At 41.0% G+C, this 19,661-nt stretch overlaps 1 protein-coding gene and 1 long non-coding RNA gene across 2 annotated transcripts; one reads left to right on the forward strand and one right to left on the reverse strand.

Annotated features, from left to right (window-relative positions):
* Positions 1-14,747: 14,747 nt before the first annotated feature.
* Positions 14,748-17,532, reverse strand: LOC107780162 (laccase-12-like). Its single transcript, XM_016600683.2, has 6 exons — positions 17,255-17,532; positions 17,011-17,162; positions 16,647-16,891; positions 16,380-16,508; positions 15,282-16,238; positions 14,748-15,186 (listed from the first exon to the last, which is right to left on the reverse strand). The coding sequence occupies exons 1-6, from the start codon at positions 17,363-17,365 to the stop codon at positions 15,056-15,058; spliced, it is 1,725 nt and encodes a 574-aa protein (XP_016456169.1). The 5' UTR covers positions 17,366-17,532; the 3' UTR covers positions 14,748-15,055.
* Positions 16,137-16,736, forward strand: LOC107780163 (uncharacterized). Its single transcript, XR_001646753.2, has 3 exons — positions 16,137-16,277; positions 16,400-16,488; positions 16,602-16,736. It is a non-coding gene; the product is annotated as an uncharacterized LOC107780163 (long non-coding RNA).
* Positions 17,533-19,661: the final 2,129 nt, after the last annotated feature.

Genomic DNA, 19,661 nt, shown 5'->3' on the forward strand with positions numbered 1-19,661 from the left:
CCAGAGCCAGCCAAGTTGGTAGTATCGGGAGCATCATCTGCACCCGTAGTTGTTGTGAAAGGGGTCTATAGGGAACCGGTCATCATAAATCCGGTAGTCCAATTGCCAGTGATTGATAGCAAGGCGGTGCCTTGGAAGTATGAAAAGGCAGTGGTAATGTACAAGGGAAAGCAAGTGGAGGAGGATAGTTGTGAGGCGCAGGGACTGACTCGATCGGGACGGTGTTTTACTCCCGTGGAGTTGAGAAGGTCCAACCCGGCAGTAACAAAGAAACCCGTGTCAGAAGAAGAGGTGGAGGAGTTCTTGAAAAAGATGAAAGTGCAGGATTACTCTGTGGTCGAACAATTGAAGAAAACACCGGCCCAGATCTCGTTGTTATCATTATTGATCCATTCGGATGAACATCGCCGGGCCCTGATGAAGATACTGAATGAAGCTTATGTGCCTAATGAAATTTCAGTAAACCACCTTGAAACGATTGCCAACAATTTTTTTGAGGTAAACAGGGTAACGTTCTCTGATGATGATCTGCCAGTAGAAGGCACGGAACATAATAAAGCTCTTTACTTGACTGTCAAATATGAAGATTCGGCAGTTACTCGGGCGTTGGTGGATAACGGTTCGAGTGCCAATATTTGTCCATTATCCACCCTGAACCAGTTGAAGATTGACCATGGTAGAATCCACAAGAACAGCATTTGCGTCCGAGGATTTGACGGAAGTGGAACGGCCACTGTGAGGGATATTATGCTTGAGTTGACCATCAGCCCGGTCCAGTTTACCATGGAGTTCTAGGTATTGGATGCCGCGGTATCTTATAACCTTCTATTGGGATGACCGTGGATCCACGCGGCCAAAGCGGTGCCATCCACCTTGCATCAAATGGTCAAGTTCGAATGGGACAGACAAGATGTCGTGCTGCATGGGGAAGACACTGCGTGCACCATGGGAAGCACCATTGTGCCCTTCATAGAAACCAATGATGACAAAGGTCCCTGGGTTTACCAGATTTTCGATGCAGTGTTCCCGAGGGTGAAAGCATCCACACCCCAGGGTAGCTTCCGCAACTGTCATGATGGTTTCAGAGATGCTGGGTAATGGGTTTGTGCTAGGAAAAGGCCTGGGGGCTGAGCTTCAGGGGATTGTTCAACCTGTCTCCTTGCCCAAGAATTTAGAGACCTTCGGATTGGGGTTCAAACCGACTGCGGCAGATGTAAAGCGAGCACGGAAAATGAAGAAGAGAGTCTGGTTTCTTCCCAAACCCGTTCCGCGTCTCTCAAGATCCTTTATTAGAGCAAGTGCCAACGGGTCACCAGTCCCAAAAATTCTTGGACCATTGATTGGGATGGACGGGGATTTGAATCAGAGCTTCGAAAGACTGTTCGTTGATGTCCATGTGATAGAAGTTGGAGAGGGTTCCAGCAGAGCAGGCATACAGTTTGTGGGGCCTGAGGCCAAAACCAACAATTGGACGGTTACTCCTCTTCCTACCCGGGGGGAGTCCTGGTTGTAGGCTTTGATTTTTCTTTCTTGTTTTTCGGATTATTCCAGGGTGTAATCCAAATCCCATTTTATTTTGTAAAGTGTGAACCCTGTTATCCCGCATTTTTAATAAAATTCTCTTTTCCTGTCTCGTTTTAATTTTGTTTTGTTCTTTTTTCTTTTTGAACAGTTCTCTTTTTACTGGTTCTAATGACATGGCATGCACAACGGATCTTCGACCTAGTCTAATAAATCAATCTGACTCCGACTTAATTATACAAGAGATCGATTATGACGATGAGTTTGAATATGACGAGGATGAAGCCTTCGAAGAAATAAACCGAGAACTGTGCCAATTTGAAGAGAAACCCAAGCCTAATCTGAATGACACCGAGGCTGTAAATCTAGGGGATGCAGATAATGTCATAGAAACCAAAATCAGCATCCACATTGAGCCAAACATCAGGGAGGAATTGATCAAAGCCCTCATCGAGTTCAAAGATATTTGTGCATGGTCATATGATGATATGCCGGATTAAGCACCGATCTAGTGGTTCACAAGTTGCCCACTGACCCGGCATACCCTCCGGTCAAGTAAAAACTGAGGAAGTTTAAGACGGATATGAGTGTGAAGATCAAAGAAGAAGTGACCAAGCAGCTGCAGGCAAAGGTTATTCGGGTCACTCGATATCCCGAGTGGTTGGCCAATGTGGTACCTGTGCCGAAGAAGGATGGGAAAATCAGGGTATGTGTCGACTACCGCAATCTCAACAAGGCAAGTCCGAAGGATAATTTTCCATTGCCAAACATCCATATCCTGATCGATAATTGTGCTAGACGCGAGATCGGATCCTTTGTGGACTGCTATAAGGGGTATCATCAGATCTTAATGGACGAAGAAGATGCGGAAAAGACAGCTTTCATTACACCATGGGGAACTTACTGCTACCGGGTAATGCCATTCGGATTGAAGAATGCTGGGGCAACGTACATGCGAGCAATGACTACTGTGTTTCACAACATGATACACAAAGAAATTGAAGTGTATGTAGATGATGTGATCATAAAGTCTTGGCGTCAGGAAGATCATGTAGCAGACCTGAGGAGGTTCTTTCAAAGACTTCAAAGGTATGATATCAAGCTCAACCCGGCCAAGTGTGCCTTCGGGGTTCCTTCAAGAAAGCTGTTAGGATTCATCGTCAGTCGACGGGGTATTGAGTTGGACAAGTCCAAGATCAAATCCATCCAAGATTTGCCACCGCCAAAGAACAAAACGGAGTTAATGAGTCTATTGGGAAGACTAAATTATATCAGCAGGTTCATCGCTCAACTCACAGCGACTTGTGAACCCATATTTCGGCTGCTGAAGAAAGACACTGCGGTAGAGTGGATGGCGGAGTGTCAAGAAGCCTTCGACCAGATCAAAGGGTATTTGTCAAATCCACCTGTGTTGGTCCCACCTGAGCCGGGGAGACCATTAATTCTTTATCTGACGGTCTTGGAGAATTCATTTGGCTGCGTGTTGGGGCAACACAACATTACAGGAAGGAGGGAGTAGGCCATTTATTATCTTAGCAAGAAGTTTACAGTATATGAGGTCAAGTACACTCAACTCGAGAGGACATGTTGCGCCATAACTTGGGTGGCTCAGGAGTTGAAGCACTACTTGTCCTCGTATACTACTTATCTCATTTCCTGTTTGGATCCATTAAAGTACATTTTCTAGAAACCTATGCCTACAGGGAGGTTAGCAAAATGGCAAATTTTGCTCACAGAGTTTGATATCGTCTATGTGACGAGGATGGCCATGAAAGCCCAAGCACTGGCCGACCACTTGGCTGAGAATCCCGTTGATGAAGAATACGAGCCTTTGAGGACGTATTTTCCAGACGAGGAAGTAATGCATACAGGTGAGCTGGAATTACCCGAGGAACCAATCTAGAAGAAGCTTTTCTTTGATGGAGCCGCAAACGCAAAGGGGGTTGGAATAGGAGCGGTACTCATTTCGGAAACAGGACATCACTATCCTGTTACCGCTCAGCTACGTTTCTATTGTACCAACAACATGGCCGAGTATGAAGCATGTATTTTGGGTTTGCGACTAGCGGCAGACATGGATGTCCAGCACGTTTTGGTCTTGGGAGACTCGGACCTCCTGGTGCATCAGAATCAGGGTGAGTGGGAAACACGGGATTTGAAACTCATACCATATCGGCAATGTTTGCACGATCTGAGCAAGCGATTTCGATCAGTGGAATTCAGACATATCCCGAGAGTTCATAATGAGGTTGTCGATGCATTGGCCACCTTAGCATCAATGTTACACCACCCTGACAAAATGTATGTTGACCCGTTGCACATTCAGGTTCTTGATCAGCATGCTTATTGCAATGTGGTAGAGGAGGAAATGGATGGCGAGCCATGGTTTTATGACATAAAGGAGTACCTCAAGATGGGGATATATCCGGAGCAGGCAACCGGAGACCAAAAAAGAGCCATTCGGCGTTTGTCAAATGGATTCTTCCTCAGTGGAGGAGTGTTGTACAGAAGAACCCCAGACTTGGGATTGCTAAGATGTATAGACGCTGGTCAAGCCACGACGGTTATGGCGAAGGTGCATGCTGGAGTTTGTGGGCCACATATGAGCGGATATGTATTGGCAAAGAAGATTCTTCGAGCAGGGTACTATTGGCTCACTATGGAGCATGATTGTATCAATTTCGTGAGGAAATGCCATCAATGTCAGATACACGGAGATCTGATCCATTCTCCGCCTATTGAGTTGCATACAATGTCAGCGTCGTGGCCATTTGTCGCATGGGGCATGGATGTCATTGGGCCTATTGAGCCGGCAGCGACCAACGACCATAGGTTCATTCTGGTGACCATCGATTACTTCACCAAGTGGGTGGAAGCTAAAACTTTCAAGTCGGTAACCAAGAAGGCAGTGGTGGATTTTGTTCACTCCCATATCATCTGCAGATTTGGGGTCCCAAAAGTGATCATCACGGATAATGGTGCAAATCTTAACAGCAATTTGATGAGGGAGGTATGCCAACAGTTTAAGATCATACGCCGCAATTCCACCCCATATCGCCCCAAGGCGAATGGAGCAGTTGAAGCAGCCAATAAGAACATCAAGAAGATACTGAGGAAGATGGTAGAAGGATCTAGACAATGGCATGAGAAATTACCCTTTGCTTTGTTGGGTTATCGCACTACAGTCCGGACTTCCATAGGTGCAACTCCTTATTTGTTGGTATACGGAACTGAAGCAGTAATACCGGTAGAGGTTGAAATTCCGTCCCTCCGGATTGTCGCTGAAGTCGGGATTGACGACGATGAATGGGTCAAAACTCGACTAGAGCAATTGAACTTAATAGATGAAAAAAGGTTGGCAGCAGTGTGTCATGGCCAGTTGTATCAGAAGAGAATGGCAAGGGCATACAATAAGAAGGTGCGCCCCAGAAAATTCGAAGTAGGGCAGCAAGTATTGAAACGGATCCTCCCACATCAGATCGAAGCAAAAGGCAAGTTCGCCCCAAATTAGCAAGGGCCTTATGTCGTGACCAGAGTGTTGTCCAACGGCATTTTATGTCTAACAGATATCGAAGGAAGATGCATCGACATGGCTATCAATTCTGATGCAGTCAAAAGATATTATGCGTAATTTCTTTGATTATGATAGTTATTGGTTCGTTTGTTTGTACTTGGTACTTATTGGATAATGAAATGACGGAGGCAATTCTTTCTTCTATCCAAACATTTTTAACCTTCGCTTCCCCCTTTGAGCCTTATTTATTCTTTCATACCCCTCTTTTGGAATCACTAATGAAAATAATATATGAAAAAAAAAATGAAAACGAGATAAAGATCATAAGAAAAACAAAGGAACCGTGGGAACTACGTTTGACCTGATTCCTCAAAAGAGGATACGTAGGCGCCTCACGGCTCGGTCATAGTGTGCATAATGTGCATAGCTCCACATAGTGTAAATATAAAAATCCCCAAGCAAGAAAACTGGGGCATGAATTATGTTTTTGAAGTTTCAAAAATGGTTGATTCCAAGAGTTGTAGTGTTTCACCCATCGAAGTTATTTTTGAATTTTTTGATAGCCTTTCTTTAAACCCACACAAAACCAACATCGATGTCCAAAAAAGACCTCCCGATCAATATCCGAGAGGTGCCAAGTTAGGCAAATGAAAGCCGAGAATAATACACTGAACCCCAGCAAAGAAGAGGATCATAAACTGGAAATGAATTGATAGCCGAAAAGAATCTCCGAAAGAGAGAGTCATATCGGCAGCACTCCAATCCCCCGCTGGAAAATAAAATGAGAGAGTCTTATCGGTGAAAGCCTTCACGGGCACCATAAGACAACGAAAGATGAGAAAAATAAAACGAGAGAGTTTTATCGGTGAAAACCTTCACAGGCACCATAAGGCGACGGGAGCTGAGAGAAAGGAGAGAGTCTTATTAGTGAAAACCCCTCGAAGGGCACTATAAGGCGACAAGATAGATTGGCAAAAAGGATCCGCATTTGCGAAGAGGTGGGCACCTATTTATCCCCAGCAAGTAAGGCCATCAGGAAGATTGATTGGTACAAATAGACTGGGTCGAGTAATCCGTAATGCACGACATGATCGTTGGGACCGGTCATACCGTCCAGATAAGTTCTTTCCTTTTCTTCTCCCCCAGCATTTGTTCAGAAAGATTTTTCTCTTTTCTATCTTTTTCATTTCTTTGTCTAAAAAGACTTTTTCCAGAAATTTGTTTTGAGAAGGACTTTTCAGAGTTTACTACCATGGGCCAAAATGGCACAAAGCAAAATGCGAAGGGGACAGTCCAAAGCCAAAGCAATAAGACAAAAGACGTTTGTAGAAAAACCAAATGACAAACAGGCCTAGAAAGCTAAGGGGAACATGAAGAAAAGTGGAAGACGACGGTTGAAGGACTTGTGGACCAAGTTCCAAGAAGATCCCCAGCAAGAACTTCGATAGATCACGAACCAAGGACCAAGGTGGTCAGACACCACAGAAATGGGGAAGGGGGAAGAGAGAATTAATCCACATCAAGATAACCCTAACAGTCCTACCCTCAATAACGTTATCCCAAGTGATAACATGTTATGCCCTGCAGGGCTGGGAGAAAATAAACTTTTAAGGGAGTAGTTTTTGAAGTTGAAGAGGACTCCCACAGCATGTTTTGAAACAAAAGAGCGAGGAAGGGATAAATGGAAAACCATCCCCAGCAGAAATACCATCCCCAGTAGACGTGTCATCCCCAGCAAGCAACATTATCCCCAACCAGTTTTTGGGAGCACAGAGCAAGGGAAAGGGAAAGGAAAATCATCCCCCAGCAGGAGTGACACGATCACTCACCATGTTAAAACTAACAAAACTCTCTTTGATTTCTACAGGAAAATAAAGGTTGATGACGGCAGAAAGACACGACACAAGGAAGGTCACCAAAACCGGGGCAGAAAATTTTCTGCCGTTGTCAAAAAAAATTCTCGGAGGAACGAGGAGACGAATTCAAATACTTTCATAGTTAGACAAACAGGCGCCCACCTGTATAACGAGAGGAATGCTTTTCTGTTTTTCATCTCATGTCCTAGGTCGCCCACCAGTATAATGCGGGCATACTTTTCTATTTTTCATTTCTAGGTCGCCCACCAGTATAATGCGGGCATACATTTCTGTTTTTCATTTCATGACCAAGGTCGCCCACCAGTATAATGCGGGCGTACATTTCTGTTTTCATTTTCATGTCCTAGGCGCCCACCAGTATAATGCGGGAATACATTTCTGTTTATTTTTCATTTCATGTCCTCGATCGCCCACCAGTATAATGCGGGCATACATTTCTGTTTTTCATCTCATGTCCTAGGACGCCCACCAGTATAATGCGGGCATACGTTTCTGTTTTCATTTCATGTTCTAGGTCGCCCACCAGTATAATGCGGGAATACATTTCTGTTTTTTCATTTCTAGGCTGCCCACCAGTATAATGCGGGCATACGTTTCTGTTTTCATTTCATGTTCTAGGTCTCCCACCAGTATAATGTGGGAATACATTTCTGTTTTCTCATTTCTAGGCCGCCCACCAGTATAATGCGGGCATACGTTTCTGTTTTCATTTCAGGTTCTAGGTCGCCCACCAGTATAATGCGGGAATACATTTCTGTTTTTTCATTTCTAGGTCGCCCACCAGTATAATGCGGGAATACATTTATGCTTTTCATCTCATCTCCTAGGTCGCCCACCAGTATAATGCGGGCATACTTTTCTGTTTTTCATTTCATGTCCTAGGTCGCCCACCAGTATAATGCGGGCATACGTTTCTATTTTCATTTCATGTCCTAGGTCGCCCACCAGTATAACGAGGGAATACATTTCATATTTTTGCATTCAGGTGCCCACCTGTATAACGAGAGGAATACTTTTCAGTCTTATACTTCAGATCTTGAAATCAGTAACCCACCGGAAGGCAGAAGGTTACAACAGGAATCCCCAGCAGGAAACAATAAAAATCCTCAGCACCGGAAAGCAGAAGGTTACAACAAGAGGTCCCAGCACAAATTCAAGCGCATGAGTCAAAAGGAAGAAAAGACGCGTCTTGAAAGAAGCGGCCTGTGAACATTAAATTATGCCCAGCATAACAAATTTGATGAAAAAAGTCGTACCCCCAGAGGAACCACCGAAAAGCTTAATGAAGGAAGCCATATCCCCAGCGGACCGAACAAAATGATGAAAACTGGTATTCAGAAAAGCAAAAGGCCAGTGTCATCCCCAAATTCACGGAAGAAAAGCACCGGAAGAAACACAAGCCGACAAGAAAGCAAGGCAACAAGAACAAGTTGAAGATAGATGATATCTTATGATCCATAGTCTAGCCTAGCTTCTTGTTTTCTTTTAAGCACGGTGTAACAAGGAGATCGGTAAGCAGTGATAACAGCATGCAACAGCAGTAACATTGCAGTCCCATGGTAGTCCCAGCTACCAAAACTTCCCGAACTACATTAACCTGATTCCCCTTTAGCCAGGGATATGTAGGAAACCTTTGAAGCAAAGGTTCGGTTAAATCTTTTTCAAAAAATGCTTCACACGGAGTATTCCAACGGGCAAAAAATGCTCGTATCCGCTCACTTTATCTTTGTACGAAAACTCTTTGTGTTTTCGGCCAAAGAGGGGCAGCTGTGAGCACGTAATTTTTGCTTCACGGAAAACTACTCCAAAAGAAATCAAAAAATAAAACAAATTTCATCTGTGTACAATTTTGAGAATTTGCGTGACATTTTGGTAATTATTTTTGTCCGTAAATGTTTACCTTTGATGAGATTAATTAAAAAATACAAAAATACATGTTGCATGCACATCCAAGATTTAATTGTACGTCTTGGAATTAATTGAGTCGTGCTTTATGGAAAAAGAAAGAAAATTACAAAATATGCAGTTTTGTTGCATTTTTTGTGTGCCGCTGTGTAATTTGTTTTAATTAATTAAATATTTAACCTTGTGTGATAATTGTTGTTAAAGTTTAATAGTGTTGTAGGATAATTTTGGTTTTACAAGTCATTTTTAGAATTTTATTGATTGTTAGTTAAAGATAGAAAAAGAAAAAGAATTCAAAATTGAAGAGAAACTCGGATTTTGGGCTCATGTTCAACCCAAGCAGATCAGGCCCAATCTATGGCTGACCCAGTCCACATCGACCCGGTCTCACAGACGGTGGAACGACGTCGTATTATCATCCCCATTCTGAGCCATTGATTGATTCAAATGAACGGCCCAAATCAGGCCATTCACTTACCCAAACGACGCCGTAAAGGGCCATGTGATCTCAACCGTTAACCCAATCCCATCCAACGGCCTCAAGCCATCCCCATATGCCCGACCCATTTTACCCCGGACCAGCCCGACCTCATTTTAAGTGGAACGACACCGTTCCCTTTAAGTGAAGGGATCCTGGCCCTCGATTTCACCTGATCCAACGGCCAAGATCCATTTTCCCCCTCCGTATATAAGCCCCTCATCACACCCCACGCCCCCTATCCGAACACCCCCCCCCTTTCTATCGTCTCTCTCAAGAGACTAACCTAACACCCTTTGCCAAACCTTAGCCGCCACCCTTCACCCTCACCATGAACCCGGCGGCAACAATGCCAGTGACCACCAAAGCAACACCCCTGATGCACCCAACCACCCTGAACACGGATCTGCAAACCGTTGGGTTCAAATCATTTCCCATCGTCTCGAATCTTCGTTTGAAGGTTCGAGCAAAACCCCGATCTACACCAACCCACCCCGGATTCATACTAGCCGTTACCCTGGCCTCACTCGTGACCAAACCAAGCTTGGTTTGGTCCGAATCTACCCACAAATCCTCAAGCCCCAAAATCGGACTGTCCAAACCCTAGAACACAAGAACTTTGGGAATCCAGCCAGTTTTAACAGAGGGTTGGGGTCTAATAAACCTTAATCGAAGTGTTCTCGGTTGAGAACACTTCGATTAAAGTTCGTTTGACCTCAAATGATCGAGTCTGGTTCAAGCTTGGGTCGTTTTTTTGTTGAGCTTCCACAGTGAGTTCTCCTTTTTCTTTTTCTATTTTTGTTTGAGTGTTGTTTGAATTTGATAACATGTTTAGTCAGTTTGTTTGGTATTTCTAATATTTTCTTTCAATTTTTCCCCATCTCCGCAAGACCTTTTTATTTGGTCGACTATTCTTCTGTTTATGGTTGAATACGTATGGTGACATACATGCTCAATTTGATTAGTGTCGTCAAGTGTTCCATTCATGTTGTTCCTCTATTTTGTGCAAAGTTGTCTGAAGCCATTTGGGACCCTGTTCATATTATAATTAGTATAGTCGATTAGATAAACATCGTCGATTAGTTTTATAGGACTGAATGTTCAAATATTCTGATTCGTATAGCTTCATATGATTGATCGAATCATTGTCGTTTAGCGGATTGTTTGACATTATCTGTGAATGGTTTGTAGCTGCAATGTGATAAATAGAACTCAATTTAGGGCAGCTTGAGTTTGAACTTTCAGAAGTTCAAAATCTCAGGCTGTTGAAGCAGGGTAAAACAGTAGTAACCAGGGGTTAACAGGGGTAGTTTGGGGTGTGAAAAGATCAGAAATGGTTAGTTTAAGTTGGGCTGACATAGGGTACTGAAATAGGATTAAACTAATACAATAGTGGGGAACAAAACTTGATAGCATGGGGTTAATTGAAGATTGTCAGTTGCCCATACCATTTGGGGCACAAAACACTTGTTAATGGGAAATAAGGGGTATGGGCAGAGTTGAGGGCTAGGGAAACGAGGAAGCCTGTATAAATAGGCTCTTTTAGGGTAGAGAAAAGGGTTGGACATCAGAGGTTAAGAGGTTAGAAAATCAGAAATTAAGGTTGAACACTAAGATTTCAGAATTTGAAAAGCTTTCAACTATTGTTTTTCTGAACCTTCACAAGTCAGAAATAGGCTGAAAGTTGAGCTAATTTTCCAAAGCTAAAAGAGTAGTTTGAGAGATAAAAGAGGTTTTTTCTGTTGCACTATTGAACATCAGGACTATAGCTGGTGCTGTTTATTGGGTCTTCTGGGTTTTTTCTTTGTTCACTGATTCTGCTGGAGTTCTGTTTAGTACTCAAAAATTTGCACTGTTTATTGGCTATTGTTAGCACTGGTTGTTGCTGTTGGGTTTTCTGAAATTTCTGCTGGGCTTTCTCTTAAGTTGCTGCTGAGTTTTAGTCTGTTATTGGGTTGTCTCTATTGTTGTTACTGGTTTGGGATTGTCGACTGCATGTGTTGTTGTGTTGTTGCATACTGCTATGCTGATCATTCCTCTTCTTCTTTTGCTTTCCTATACCAGGTACACAACGGATACATTGGTCAATGTAGGCTAAAATTTGAAGCATGAATACAAAGAGTTGAAGTTATTTTGAATTCATTTTAGAAATATACTGAACATTAGTTGTATGTATGATAGTGTACTTTCTCTACTAGAACCATGAAATCAGCTGTGGTGTAACTGCACTTTTATACATATAACTCTATGTTTTTGATTATAATAAAAAAGAATTAATGTTGCAGTAGCCATGTTCTGTTAAGAACATCATTGTTGTCAAGAATCATGTTAGGTATCCAATAGTTACTTCCTTAAACAAATGGCAGTTTTTTTTAGTTGGTAAAAATATGGTTTGATTAAGGTAAGTTGTACATTGCATGTTAGCCTTCCCCCTTATGAATGTTAAGCACATACCAAATAAGTTGAATAGGCCCAATTGGAATAAGGGTGGCCCAGGCCGAGTATCACGTTATGCACATTGGGCCTGGGCCCGTAATATCTAAATGACTGCCCATATACACGTTCATGTTCAGATTTTGCAAATCATATTCGGAACCCGACTAATAACTAACTTGTAAGCATGTAAATAAAGTTGGACCGTTCTTCTTCTTTCATTATTAGAGACAAACTCAATAGAAAACATAGCCACTATAGGACGACCTTTTAAATAAAACGAGACGAGCCTCGCCAAATAAAAATGCAAGTTGCGGGGCCCTCAATAATTGGTCATAATAAATACTTAGAATTTGGGATGGACTGTTTAGTGAATTTCACTGTCTTCCCCAAAGATAATAACGCGTTAGACTCTTTAGGCGCGATTTAATTAATCTTACCTTCTTAAACTCGGGTGCGCATTTCATGCGACCCAAATCCAAATCCCAAAACATTGAATAAAAATGTGTTCCGGATTGCGGGTGCATTTCATGTGACGCAATCCAAAGACATATTTTTTTAAACGATGTTCACATTCTTTTAAAATATAATAATAAAAGCGGTAAAGAGTTAAAACTTGCACATGAGCGCATAATTGTATAAAATTAGATAAACAAGACGAATATGACAGTTGAGCGACCGTGCTAGAACCACATAACTCGGGAATGCCTAACACCTTCTCCCGGGTTAACAGAATTCCTTATCCGAATTTCTGGTTCGCAGACTGTAATACAGAGTCATTCTTTTCCTCGATTCGGGATTAAATTGGTGACTTGGGACACCCTAAATCTCCCAAGTGGTGACTCTTAAATAAATAAACAAATCCTGTTTCGATTGTCCTTTAATTGGAAAAACTCCTACGCCCCTCGCGGGGGCGACAGAAGGAGGTGTGACACCTATAGAACATGAATATTGTTGCCTTGTAGGAATCGTTGAAACATTTTATCCAATATCTTCGAGGTTTGAAGCATAATAGAAATATTTTAAGAGCATGTTCAATGTTATAAAAATTCTTGAAGACGTTGCACTTGAATTCCATGAAAATTTAATATTGATGGCATAGGTACCGGAAAAACCATAATAATTCTTGTAGAATATCCTTGGCTTGTGCTATTAAATGTGGCATATTGGATATTTTGGATCTAACAACCCGATCGGTTGTTTTGAGCTTTTGCATTTTGCTCGCCAGTTCTCGGGCATGACTTGTCCCATGTGATGTATTATGACTTATGTAAATCGTTGGTTTTGGTTTTCAGGGTAATCGGAATAAATTTGGAAGAATAGTTCCCAGTTTGAAGCTTGAATTTTGAAAGGTTTGACCAAGATTTGACTTGTTCGTGTATGATCACGGATTGAAATTTTTATGATTTGGTTAGCTCCGTTAGGGGCTTTGAGACCTAGGAGCGTGATCAGAATGTATTTTGGAGGTCCGTGGAAGGTTTAGGCTTGAATTGGCGAAATTGGGATTTTGGCGTTCTCCGGTTGATAGGTGAGATTTTGATATAGAGGTCAGAATGGAATTCCCGAAGATGGGGTAGATCTATGGTGTCATTTGTGGTGTGTTTGCAAAATTTCAGATCATTCGGATGTGGTTTGGTATACATTTTGATCGAAAGCGTAATTTGGAAGATTTTGGAAGCTTATGCTTGAATCCGATGTGTTTTGGGTGATTCGATGTTGTTTGAGGTTTTTTGAAGATTGGTACAAGTTTGAATGGTGGTATGTGACTTGTTTGTGATTTTGGTTGAGGTCACGGGGGCCTCGGGGTAATTCTGGATGAGTGACGGAAGAATTGGAATTGAGTTTTTGCAGGTGAAGCATTTGGTTTCTGTCATAACCGCACTTGTAGTTGGGTGGCCGCAGGTGCGATTATCGCAGAAGCGGAAAGCAGCCGCAGAAGCGGCCAAGAGGAAGTTCTTCAGGAACCGTAGAAGCGGTGAAGTGGGCGCACCTGCGGTAGCGCAGGTGCGGCTTTTTAACCGCAGATGCGGTGGATTTGGTCTCAGAAGCGGGAAATGGACTGCAGGTGCAAAAATGCCTGGCTCAGAAAGTATAAAAGGTTCCTTTCACGATTTTGAATGGGTTTTCACCATATTTCATTTGGGAGCAAGCTTTGAAGAGCTAATTGAAGAGGGAATTCAAGAGGGTTTCATAGAGGTAAGATTTTTGGACCCTAAACTTGTTTCTATGATGAATTTTAACATTTGTAAGCTTGAAATCCATGGAAAATCAGTAGCAAAAATGGGTAATTAGGGATTGAGCTTAAAAGACCTTTGAGTGGGGCTTTGAGTGGCCATTTGAGGTCTGATTTTGATGTTCCTGATATGTATAGACTAGTGGGAGGATGAGGATTATATTGATGTGATTTTTGTCGGATTCCGACATATGTGTTCGAAGGCCGGGTTTGAGAGATTTCGGGATTTTTGATGTAAATGGGATATTTTCGAGTGGGCTTTGTCCCCATAGCATATTTTAATGGTTATGTTCTAATTGTGGCTAGATCCAAAGGCATCTAGTTGTGGAATGGTTGGTGAGGGCAAAGGTATCACGGGCTAGAGTTTGGACCGGATCGTGGTGAGTAATGGTTGTAAATGTTATCATGAGGGTATGAAACCCCGGATTGCACATCGTGTGCTATATTGAGGTGACACACACACTAGATGAAGAGCGTGGGATCGTGCACTATTGGAGATTGTGACTTAGTCCATCCTGAATGACTATTTACCGTGTATTTGACTGAAACTGATTTGTGAACATCATATTTTAGGTTGAATGCCATATTTTGGCCTAGTACCACTAATGTTTGCATTTGGGGTGCGACCCTTCCATCGACCCTGCAAAAATAAGGAATGTTTTGTGCACTGGAGTGCCCTTTTACGTTGCACTTGCATAGCAGTAACATTCAAATATTCATAACAGATTTGTTTCTTGAAATAGGCAGTTTGTAATTGCTGTACTGATTTATGGAGGAATAGGCAAGTTTATTAAAAAATTCTATTAAATTCTTCTCTATTAATTTCAGTAGAATTACAAAATACAACTACTGTAATTTGGGGATATTCTGAGCTTGATGGTGAATTGATTTAGGAGTATTACCACCATCTTAATCCAGTCATCTATCAAAAAATCAAAGAGGAAATTCAAGTATATATGGGGGTGGGGGAAGGATTATAGTACAGCAAAAAAGAACTAGCCCCATTGTAGGGAACATCATTTAGAATGGCTAAAACAATTAAATTGGTTTCTCTAGGGCTTGACTGTTGTATAATGTTTTTCTTGTTGCAGTTGTCAACAGACAGGAAGATCTACTGGAGGAGCTTCCAATGATTCCAATTCACTAACTCCATTTTCGACGATGAACGCCATGCCCAAACCCCAGCCAATGTGAACATCCAAGTGACAATGCATTAGCCACACTCCTATTTACGTGAACATTGTAAGTCAAATTGTATAGAAAAGAATTTGAAATGTTAGAGAAATAAGTATGTAGTTGTTTCACTTTATATTCTGTTACCTGGATTGTCTGCAACAAATCTGATGACTGTCCATCCTTTGACGGGTACACTGGCCGTATTTCTAAGAGGTGGATCAACAAGGTTGAATTTAGCTGTATCTCTTTTTTGATTAAAGTTGCCGAAACCCTCTGCAATGATGTAAAAGTCGTATCCGTGGAGATGAATTGGGTGGTTTTCAGCTGTGAAGATACTTGTCCCCTGTAACACAACTTGCACTCTTGCCCCATATTTCAGCTTGTACAGCTTCGTTCCTCGAATAGGTTGCCATAGTGATCGGCTTACATTGCCAGTATAATCAAATTTTACAGGTGGTTTTGCTGGGAAATCAGTTGAGAAAACACCAGGTATGCCTTGGTGATGTGCTTGTAGCAGGGAATAGTTGGATGGTAGTACAAAAGATACATTGTTCATACTGGCAGTGAATCGAGTTCCATTTGGACCTTGACAGTTTCTGGAGCGAGCACCTCTTGGGCAGTTGTTGAGTCCTAGCCCGACTGTGAAGAATAGATTTTCGTCAATTTCAGTGGGCACCTCGACCTTTCTTGGGCTTCTGAATTTGGTTGTGAAGGCTGTAGCAGTGGCCGTGTCATTATATGCCGGTAAAGATGGGGAAACTGGATTGGTCTTGGCACAATTGAAAGAACAAGAAGCTGCCTTGTACTCTAGGATGGCTGTGGTTGTGGTATTATCAAAGGGTGCACCTTGAGCGCTTGCATAGGCACGTGCTGCCATGTAGTATTTGGCTGGTGGCTGATCGGCGATGATTAGGACATCAGTTGTCTGGCCTGGTCCGAGCATAAGGACTGATGTAGTGAAGGGTTTAACATAAGAGGCATCTGCTCCAACAACAGTAAGCTTATGGTTGGCCACAGTAAAGAAAAGTTGCTGATTGAGTGCAGCATTGATAACTCGAAGGAGGTTCGTTTCACCAGCGTCCACATGCACTATGGTGGTATCTGCATTAACATGATTTCTATGAAAACATGTGCTAACAGGTAAGATATGAATTCATAGATTACTGCTAGCATAACATTGTTAGGTGGAAATTAGTCTTTATACTATGTGTAAACTTCAAATATTTCGAGATTAGAACTAACCTTTACTTGAGCACTTGTAGAGATCACCTGGTTGGCCATTGATGGTGTAAGCATCAGATACATTAGGAGCTGCTCCTGTTCTTGATGCTCGTCTTACAACATCAATCGGGTTTGTATCCCACCACTCACCTAATCATCATCGTCAAACTATCATTTCAGCAAAATTTCTAAACGAAAACAGAATATATTACCAAATGCATAACTAGTACTCTTCTTTTTCAGAAATGATAAAAGCTTTTGGTATTGAAGAGAAGGTAGAAGTAGTACCAAGCATAATTGGTGTTTCTCTTTTGGGCTTAGCAAATGGATAGGATTCGCCTTCTTTTGGATGGATAATTAGAGCTCCATAAACCGTAGCCCTGAGCCACGAGCTGTGAGCGTGCCACCAAAGAGTTCCTTCCTGTCCTTGAATTGTAAACCGGTAAGTGTAACTCTTTCCTGGTCTAATTGGACACTGAGTGACAAATTCTGGTCCATCTGCCCATGCTGTTCTCATTTGCCTTACTCCATGCCTTTTGATACAAAACAAAGTAGTATAAAAATGTCAAATAAAATATCATTACATATAATCGCGTCTGCTTTATTGACCAACATATATCAGTTCATTTGAATTTTGCATGCATGAATTTACCAGTGAATTGTGACATTATATCGAGCTTTATTGACAACGTTGACAACTAGAGTGTCCCCGTTGTTTACTTCCAATGTTGGTCCAGGGAATTGTCCGTTCACCGTTATGGTGTTGTGAGTTTTGCACAGCCTCTTCACTGATGTTGCTTGAATCTGTTACAAGAAAACAGAGGTCAGTATCACAAGTGTTTGTAAAATTTTACGATATGTTAGCAAACAAAGAAGGGAAATCTTGGATAGCTTACAACAAAATCATGGTAGTGAACTTTTCCAAATGCTGCATTTGCCAAGAGAAGCAAAATGCATATAAAGAAGAAAGAACTCAAAGGGTTAGCAATGCTGTTGAATGCCTCCATTCTTTTCCTCTTCTTTAAACTCTTTTTGAGGGTTAGCAATGGTTGTTTGTGAAAGATAGTAGAGTTGAGGCTATGCTTTTATAGGGAGAAAAGAAGAGAGAGAAGTAAGTAGTCTGAGGTTGACATATTATATTTTCAAAATTTAGTTCAACTCTGTAGGCTGTAGAAGCAGTTGGTTCACCCACTTATCCTATATCTGTAACTGCAGAAATTTACATGAATAATGCTTGTATTATAAGTCTTTTTCTTTGAGTTTGTTATATTCACAATTTTCTAGGAAACATCATTCTTATGGTTTTTGCTTAATACTAACGATGTGATGTTATCCAACAAACTTTGGTGTTACGATTATATATACCATGTATCCTAGCTAGTCTATAAAAAAACTGAAGGAAACTCCTGCTCTTTGTTAAAAAAACTGGTGGAAAAAAAAAATATACGCACGGTCGTTGTTTACATCAAATAAATAAATGCATGACATGTGTCTTTCATATGTATTTTTTTGCTAATCATGGTTAAAGGAATACTGAAAAAAGAGACGAAAAAGAAGAGTGGCTATAGAAATATTAAAGCACTTCTCGCCCCTCGCCCCCCCCCCCCCCAAAAAAAATAAATAAAATGGAAAGATAAGAAATGAACTTGAGTTTTGCTGATTTGGAGGTTTACATCAAGTCAATAGATGTGTGACATGTGTTTACACACAGGCTTCTCTCACTTGATCATGGTTAATTAATATATATTCTTACTCCAAATCACTTAATCATGGTAATTAAGTTGATATGGTTTGGCACTGAATATTGATAAGTTTTATCTATTCAGAGTGTGTCCTCGACATAAGAGTAATTTACTGATTTACTCTATAGATTATTTAGCAGTTTAATTAACTTATGTCATCAAATTAATTAATATATATTAACTAAAGCTATTGTGATATATAAGAAATGACTATATGGTAGATTGTATTTCAAATCCAACGAAGCAATAGCTGCAAACCATAGTTTGCACTGCTTATTACTTCTTAAACTATAAAAAACAGTGACCAAGAATTAGTTAAAACGTAAAAATCTATTAGGTCATAGAAGTCATAGGTTGGTGTCGCACGACAAGATCTTTACCAATATTAGATCAAAGAAATAAACTTTGAAGGTTAGGCTTATTAAATCAAGACTGCATATTTGTTTTTCATTTGGATTCAAAGAAGAGTTTTGGCGTAATAATAAAAAGTTGTTATAACGTGACTAGGAAGTTACGGGCTTAAGTTACAAAAATAACATTGTTGTGGAAATGCAAAATAAGACTACGTACGTACATAACACCCAGTACAGTCGGGGTCAGACCCTTACTTCCTCGAGCCATGCGCACAAAGGTGGAGCCAGGATTTGAAGTTTATGGGCTAGAGGTTCTAATCCTTTTAAGTTATTGAGTTTTAAAAATAATTTGTACATATTCAATGGATTTTTTAAGACAAATACATGGATTCGACCAAAACGACTGGGTTCGACCGGACCCGTACTCGATGGGCTAGCTCCGTCTCTGCATATTCATAGAGAAAACTAGTGCACCATACTGTTTAATTTTAAAAATAAAAAATAAAAAAATAAGGGCAGCCCGATGCACAAAACATCCCACGTTCATGCAGGGTTCGAGAAAGGGTCGCACCCTAAAAGGATATGATATAGATAACATACTCTAATGCAAGCACTAGTGTCAACTTCTGTTGCTCAAACCCATGACTATAGATCACATAGAGACAATTTTACCGTTATTGCAAGACTCCCCAAATTGGACGAAGTCTAGTGGGTAAAATCAAAGATGGCAAAAAGTCATCTTCAGTTTGTTGTGTATATTAAATTAGTTCGTTAAAGATTTGATTGGTTATGTATTCTAACTAGAAATTTAGTTTGAGAAATCTATAACGACAAGTCTTAGATTTAATAAATGATGTGCTTAAGTAGGTGGTCTGTCAAAAAAAACCACATTCCCTCAACCTTTGACTTCTGCCTTTCTCTTTTTCTATTTTTGCACAATTGAAAAAGAAAAGTTTTAAAGACGTACTTACGTACGTTATGTCAGGAATTTGTGCTTATACATGGTCAACGTGTTGTATGTATTGTTTTTTATTTTATTCTTTTTGTGTTCTAGAAGTATACCTTCCATATATGTATATTTTTATATTAAATCTATGGGTTTAGAACTCAAATTTCAATAACTGAACTTATTACCTTGTTTGAGTCCTGAGTGCATAATTTAATATTTTCAGCAATTCCAATAAATTTTACACGCATAAATTCAAGTC

This window comes from Nicotiana tabacum, chromosome 11 (genome assembly GCF_000715075.1).
Source record: "Nicotiana tabacum cultivar K326 chromosome 11, ASM71507v2, whole genome shotgun sequence".
Classification (NCBI taxonomy): domain Eukaryota; kingdom Viridiplantae; phylum Streptophyta; class Magnoliopsida; order Solanales; family Solanaceae; genus Nicotiana; species Nicotiana tabacum.